The 8,419-nt window shown below is 37.6% G+C and overlaps 1 protein-coding gene across 1 annotated transcript; it reads left to right on the forward strand.

Moving 5' to 3' along the window:
• Window positions 1-1,713: 1,713 nt before the first annotated feature.
• DMRT3 (doublesex and mab-3 related transcription factor 3) lies at window positions 1,714-8,179 on the forward strand. Its single transcript, XM_072126481.1, has 2 exons — window positions 1,714-2,301; window positions 6,627-8,179. Exons 1-2 carry the CDS (start codon window positions 1,905-1,907, stop codon window positions 7,577-7,579), a joined length of 1,350 nt encoding a protein of 449 aa, XP_071982582.1. The 5' UTR covers window positions 1,714-1,904; the 3' UTR covers window positions 7,580-8,179.
• Window positions 8,180-8,419: the final 240 nt, after the last annotated feature.

Below are 8,419 nucleotides of genomic sequence, written 5' to 3' on the forward strand. Positions count from 1 at the left end.
GTGCTGACCTACTCTGCTGCCCTCTATTCCCCTTCACACCATTCCATGACCATATGGCAGGGAGGTGGCGTAAAAGGGGTTATAGGCCTTGCTCCAGTACAAGCCCTGATAAACGTTCCCCATAGTATGCTATATGTAGCCAACATATTGTAAAGCATGAGGAGCTGAGCAGACTGTACATAGCGACCTAGCAGTGGACAGCATGTTATAGAGAAGGAGCAGCTGTGCGGATTGTACATAGTGTCCTATCTGTAGACGCCATAGTTAAAAGCAGGATGAGCTGAGTAGATTGTGCAAGCTTCTTTTTGCAAGTGGCATGTTATAGAATAGGAGGTACTGAATGGACTGATACATAGTGACAACCATGAGGGAAAATATTCAGTATATATATATCTGCTCATGCAAAACAGAGGTTTAATGCTTAGGACTCTTTCACACTGGTGTTGTTTTTTACCTCCATGGTTCAGTGTTTTTCACAGATGCCTCACTGAGCCATTGTTTTTCATGGGCTTTTTCTTTATTGGATCTGCTTTATATGGAAAAAAAAATTTAAACCTGTGTGTGGTTTTTCAGTTATGCTGATCACAGAAGGCAATAGAAGTCTATGCATCCGTAAAAAAAAAACAAAAACTGATGACAGGTCAGTTTTTTTTAACTGATGAGGCTGGGGAACCCGGTGTAATGTTTTCTAATCAAAGTTAAATGTTCAGTTTTTATTTGTGGATGCAGAGACAAAATGGAAGCAAACCATAGACAAAATGGATACAAAACTGAATGTATGCGTATCGGACATGCAATTCACGAGCCAATGTGAATCCACCCTTAATCAAAGGAAACACCCAAAATAGAGACAAAACCACAGTTCCAGTGCCACCCTGCACCGAAAATAATAAATGCCCCTCTTTGACTGAATATTTTTCCAAAAATACAAATTCATCTGTTCATCTGTTGGAGCTGGGTGGCGTTGGAACCGTTCTATATTTTTCAGTGGGATATAAGTTTATGGCACAAGGAATTCATGAATTGGCGCACGGACTGAAAGGTTTGGAACTCCCAACACAAGCTTTTAGCTGGGCTCTTTTTGCACCACAACTTGCGCAAAAAAAAGTGTCAGAAAAATAGAAGGATCAGAAAACTAGAGCAAGTCAAGAGTGTCGGAAAACACCAATATTATGGCACCGACACTTCAGAAATTCAGGTACTAGAGACGCAGAGAGGAAAACATTGCCAGTTTTCAGTTTGAAAGGCCATATTAAATGCTCACTATCTACAGATTTCAAGTCATTTTCATGATGATACTATAGGTTCCCTTATTGATAAATACTGTGTATTTACAGAAATACTGTGCACTCTGGGACCTCTATTACTTCCATAACTTAAATGTACTTCTGTGATGTCTACTTTTCATTCATTCATACTAGTATTGAATACAATTCAGTTACATCTGGAGTGTAACCCAATGAAAGGCATTATGACAGAAGGTGGCAGATGAAATAGTGTCACATGTAGCACTTGTGATGAAGCAATGACCTGTGATAACTCTGGATGGATGATGGACTGACTGTATTGGTCTACTGCTGGGGAACAATTGACAGACTGTGATGAGGTTCTCTATGCTGGACTAGGCTACCGAGAAGGCTAAAAGGCGGAGACATGATGAAAGGAGGGGGGAAGCTGCCATCTAACTCCACTATTTGATGCACATACTCACACAGCATGGAGAGTACAGTGCCAGGCAGCAGCAGCCCAGTACCCTAATCCGTGCTGAGAATTACATGCCACACGTGGAGATACAGAGAGTAAGAGGAGCATAGCCCAGGATGTAAGACTACACAGGGCAGAGGATTGTCTGCAGCATTACCCCAGTCTCCAGACTTCTGCTGGTTCTGTACACACAGAGGACCATGAATGGTTACGGCTCTCCCTACCTGTACATGGGGGGACCAGTGTCACAGCCTCGGGCCCCTCTACAGAGAACCCCAAAGTGTGCCCGCTGCAGAAACCACGGGGTCCTCTCCTGGCTCAAGGGCCACAAGCGGTATTGCCGCTTCAAGGACTGTACCTGTGAGAAATGCATTCTGATCATTGAAAGGCAGCGGGTGATGGCAGCTCAGGTGGCCCTCAGGAGGCAGCAAGCTAACGAGAGCCTGGAGAGCCTCATCCCGGACACTCTCAGACCCATGCCAGGCTTACCAGCTTCCCTGCCGGCAGACACGAGTCAACCAGCACCCAGGACCGGGGAGATGGCCATCAGGTGGGCACAGGAGCCCTCGTCCACCATGCAGCTGCCAGGAAAGACAGGTGGGTACATTCGTCTTCACATACAAGAGACTGACACATATATGTGAATTGTGATAATCATATGATCCTCTTGTTAATTATGATAAATATAATTAATTATTTTGTTATTATTATTTGACGTTCTATATTATTATACGTTGATCGTGATACATAAAATACTAATGATCACAAATAACCAAACCTCTTGTAATCACGAAAATAACATTGGTGGCATTATATGAAGTGACATACAGTATTTACTTTCGGATTTACAATACAGATAAATATATTTGTAAGGAATACAAATAGGTAAAATAAATACTACATGGAGATGACCTTTTTTTTTTATCTCAAATGAGTCCATCTTTCCTAAATATATCCCATGTTTCTATTCAATGTTATACCTGATTTATATTAATGCCATCCATCTAATATCTGTGTACGTATCTAGGAAACCAGTATACTAGTATAATAGCACAGAGCAGCACAGAATAAAGTAATACAAATAATTCCTTCATATCCTACATGTTTTAATGTATTGGTTAAACATTTTATCATGAGAAAAGCCTTCCCCGAAATTAATAACAGTGATTTAATTATTGAAATATTTGGTAAACTTTCTAATTATTAAGGACAATATTTATGGTAATATGTGTTACTACTACTATCATAGTCAGTGAAGAGATTGTGTTGTGAGTTCCCTCTCTAATAAAAGCCACATTGGGCTTGTTGGTGATAACAGCCTGCGCTGCTTGCGCCCCTGGAAGTGCCAGTGTCTAGTTATGCCAAGGATAAGTGGCAGTACCTGACAGCTGGCTGCAGTGTGTAAGGACAATTATATGTACAAATATTGTAATAATAAAGTGGATGTCAGTTACTAGTTATGCGGTTTATCACATTATGATTTATTGAGAGTCCCCAGGCCACTTCTCAGCTTAGACGAAGGAGACAAGTAGTGAAGCGTGTAAAATTGCTCAAGAAGGAAATCAAGTGTAGCCTCAACTTGTGCCAAAACATGTCACCGGGAGTGGGGGGATCAAGTTACTGCACAACTACTCCGAGCATCCTCCCTCATGTAGACTGGATGCCACACTCAAGTTTCATCCTTGTTTTACCGAAGTTGTGCAAATTATCTAAAATATGATTAGACATGGAGAGATAATCAGTAGATGAATGCATCATAGATAATATGTGATAAAGATATGAGACAAACCAGATCTACAGTTAGATTCATGAAGAGTTATGAAAAAGATAATGTGAGTATTTAGAGGGAGATGAGATGCATGCCATATAAAGTAATCATAAAGAAGACAAAGAGAGATGGATATGAGATATAAATAGGTAGGAATAGAATGATATATTTGAGACAGGGATACCCTTATATATAATGGATAGATAATTACATGGGCGGATGCTCAAAACATATAGGGGATTAGAAAAATAATACAATTATACATAAGAAACTTATAACAAATAGGCAATATAATTGCACACCAAACAGCACTAAACAATATTTTGCACAAGAGTATTAAGAAAAAAGTTTTAAAATTGTCATCTATATATCTATTATCTATCTATTTATCTATCTATCTATCATATATCTCTCTGTCTATCTCACAGTATTTATTTATTAATTTATTTATGTATTTACCTATACATCTACCAAAGAATATCTATCTATTTATCTGCCTATCTGTCTATAGTATCTCATATCCACCTTTCTACCTTTCTTTCCGTCCTTCTATTTAAGCAGCAGACTAACCATCTTTTTTACAGTTAAGCTCCTACATGCATAGTATGAACAAGTACTTCTAGATAAAATAAATGAAAAGTGAATACATAATTATTTTTAGTTGTTAAAATTGTTGGGATACGCGGAGTCAAGGTGCGTTATGCGGTGACATAGGGTGTGTAGCTGACATTCTTTGTATCATCAGTGTCTGCTGGGAAGGAAAAAAATTGTCTTGTTATTTAAAAATAACGCTATGAAGTATCTGGATGATGCATCCCAGAAGACACAGGAATAATACAGTGACTGTATCCAGGAGCAAGTATCTGCTTCTACCTTCCTGTTTCTGCTACTCCGTCCAGGTTACTTATTGACCCTCTGCTTTCATTACAATATTCCTCTATTAACGGGTGATCATCTATTTAATGGATAGATATATATGTGTCCACCTATCTGCCTATATTCTTCTAGCATCTTTCTTTAGAGCGATTATCACGCGTTATCTATGCTATTCTGTAATTGCATCTATCTATCTATCTATCTATCTATCTATCTATCTATCTATCTATCTATCTACCCATTCCAATTATTTGTGTATATGCCTCTACCTATATATGTATACAAAAAGAAAGCAGCACACCGATGTAAAAATCAAACGAATAAAGGGGGCACTTCTATTTAGAAGCCTTTCTCATATCAAGTCAAATAAAGTCCCCCCTTATTGCGTTTGATGTTTACATTAGTGTGCTGCTTTATTTTTGCATATTTACATGGGGCCTGCCATAACTTGTGTGTGCACCCATCGCTTTACCGAGCTGTTACCAAACTACCTTTGATATGTCTGTCCATATCTCATCTACCTACCAATTATCTATCCATCTATTATCTATCTATTCATACAAATGTATATGTCTCTATCCATTACCTTTTAGTCTCATACCTTGCTTATCTATCTATCTATCTATCTATCTATCTATCTATCTATCTATCTATCACACCTACCTATCTGCGGACATCTCTATTACCTATCCACCTATCTGCTATCTTTCTATATAATCCTATGTATCCTAAATACATATCTCATATATACTTATCTACCTACCTATCTATCTTATCTTTATCTATCTTCATATGCCACATCTATCTGCTTGTCTATTCATTAATTATTGGGCTCATAATGTAGTGAATTCCTCAGTAGAATTACCACCAGTTGAAAACATTACCGACACCATCTGAGACGATTGTGTCAAATCTTGTACGATCTCTTCCCATAACTGAACTTACACCAGAATGCACTAATACCGGGTCCTTATGTGTCCCCAGGAGTTTACCAATAAAGTTATTTGAAAAGAGCAGCTTTGGGTCTGTAATATACACCTTGCAGGGATCCTGACTAGGAGAGACTCAATTGCGACATGGCGTATATCAGGATCTCATTCAATTAACTTTATTTGAAAAACGTCGGAAAACACCTGTAGTGACTAGAAATCGGTGTATTTAGTTATAAATATTTTATTTATCCTTCGAGTGAGAAGTGTTGTGAAATCCCTTCTATATACTACAAATGTGTGTTTATTTCTTCATTATGTTATTATGTTTCTGGTTACTTTTAATGTATATAACCATGGCATGGATTAAAGAGAGACGAAAACTGAAAAATATATTTTATATAATAAATATATATATATATATTAATATATATATAATAAATATTGTTTATACACACATACACACATTTATTTATAGAATCACAACCACATATATGTATATACATAGATAGATACACACATACAGCCATTTAGCACCAAATTCCGCAATGCAGGGTAGAAATGACCAGCATTAACATCAGCTACTATCTATAGGGGGGCTCACATTTTATGTAAACATCCATACACTAGAGCCATACTAGTCAATATATATATATATATATATATATATATATATATATATATATATATATAGAGAGAGAGAGAGAGATATGTGTGTGTGTTAGCTATACAATAATGAGCGTTTTACTTAAATAATAACATAAAATAGAATACATTTCCCATCCACAGTTTACTAGAAGTAATAGAAATGTGAATAAACAGCAAGAAGTAGCTATTGTGCAGACTCTTCTTATTTCTCAACTGCTGATCTCATGTTGTTTCAAATATTTTCTCATTCTTATATTGCCTTTATGTTTTTGCATTGTGGACAGTTTTGAAACTTTTTTTTTTTGACAAGGGTCCACTCTGTATGTGCTAGTGTTATGGTGATGGATATCATGGTATAATAAATGTATATTGAAATATTGTGAAAGCTTAAAAAACACAGTTTCAGCTATCGGTAAAGTGCTACCGGACATTGATAGATAAGACGCGTGCTGTGAACACCATATTATTTTCATATTTGTTCCTTTTTATGAAAGAAGTGATTCATGAGCTTCTTTGCATTTATAATTTGTCATCAGAAATTATAACCATTGCCCCTGCGGTTATTTATCACATTGAAAATTGGAGGTCAGCTTTGCTGAATTTTAATAGTGCCATTTTATATCATATATCAACATTTATATGTTTCTGTCCATATGCATGTAATTCTATAATGTTTTCTGTTGTGGTTCTTGATTTTTCAGATTTGTCAGAGGAGAGATTAGGTGACAGCAGTGGAACTGAAAATGGTGAAAGCTACAGTGATAAAGACACAGACCAAAGGTCTCCCCCTGATGTGAAGCCTTGCTGTACACCAGAAAGCCCTGAAGTGGTGTCAGTGGATGAGACAGGGTATCCGGCGCAAAAGAATTGCAGTAGTGCTGAAAGTTCTTCAGATAGCCCCAAGTACCAGGCAGAGCACAGCCATCTAATTATAGAGGGTTCTTCTGGAACAGTGTCTCTGCCATTTAGTTTAAAGTCCAATAGGCCTCCTCTTGAGGTCCTTAAGAAGATATTTCCAAGTCAAAAGCCTACTGTGCTAGAACTTATTTTGAAAGGATGTGGAGGTGACCTTGTTGGGGCTGTAGAAGTCCTTCTATCAAGCAGATCATCAGTTACTGGAGAGAGAACTGCAACTGATCCAGATGGCATTATGTTACCTTCCAATGGTCACCTTTTTGAGCATACTCTTGGCTCATACCCATTGTCCTCCTCTAAATGGTCAGTTGGGTCAGCCTTCAGAGTACCAGATACACTGCGTTTCTCAGCAGATTCAAGCAACGTGGTTCCTAATCCACTGGCTGTGCCCTTGCAACATCCTTTCCCACAACCACCCAGGTACCCACTACTACTGCGGAACACTTTAGCACGGAATCAGTCTAGCCCCTTTTTGCCCAATGATGTAACTCTATGGAACACAATGACACTGCAACAACAATACCAACTCAGATCTCAGTATGTCAGTCCTTTTTCTGGAAATTCCTCCAGTGTGTTCAGGAGCTCACCTGTCCTTCCCCCTAGAGCCCCCGAAGACCCCAGAATCCCAGGCTCTGAGGACAATTGTTCAATTGTAGTTAAACAGCCAATTTACACAGAGGAGGACTATGAGGAAAGATCGGATTCAGCTGACTCTAGAATACTCAACAGTTCCTCCTAACAGACACAAGTTGTACACAGATAGCATATGACAGAGACATATTTTATTTAATAGGCCAAAATGCATTGCACTTATAGAAGCAATAAATATGGTATACTCATTGTTTTATTTTCACTGTGGAACTGTGTAAATTCTATTTGGCTAGGCCTGAAAGCCTAAGACAAAGAAAGTATTGTATTCGGTTACATGGGTCAGTTAAATATAGCTGAAATTATGCTGATGTGTCATGCATTGTCATCTCTAAGTATTGTTAATCCGTGAGATAAAGGATGAATACTGAACTTAATATATGAATTTTACAGAAATCCACAGTCTGTTCTTACAGCAATGAACATATGTGCTGATAATCTTATATTACCAACAATATGTAAACTGCATGAAATGTATTGTTAAATGAGCCCAGGATTAAGTGTTGTCAGGTTAATGTAGCATGCTAAGGACTCTAGATGAAATAAAAATGATGATGAGCATGTCATTTATACTTGTAGTTTGTCAAATGATATTAACGCACATCTCTGAACAAGCCATCTGCATGCTGGGAAACTCAATCACTCAACAAGTATGTTCAGGCAAACAGCTCTCATGTGCTGTAATGTATTCCAGCTGTGTTCTTTCTTTTGTTTAAATAAAGTTAATTTTGAAATGAAATGTCAGTCCCCAAATACACCAAAATATATTTTAGCAACATGTATGGGATTTTTTTTTTGGCAGAGTTGGTTATGAAGACCATTTGTACAATACAAGTGTGAAAGGTGAGTATAAAATGATCCTTACTAGTAAACAAGAAGCATATCACCTTCCTTATTAATACTGTAACTTATATAAAAGTATGTTATATCC

Source organism: Engystomops pustulosus, chromosome 1, assembly GCF_040894005.1.
Source record: "Engystomops pustulosus chromosome 1, aEngPut4.maternal, whole genome shotgun sequence".
Taxonomy (NCBI): Eukaryota; Metazoa; Chordata; class Amphibia; order Anura; family Leptodactylidae; genus Engystomops; species Engystomops pustulosus.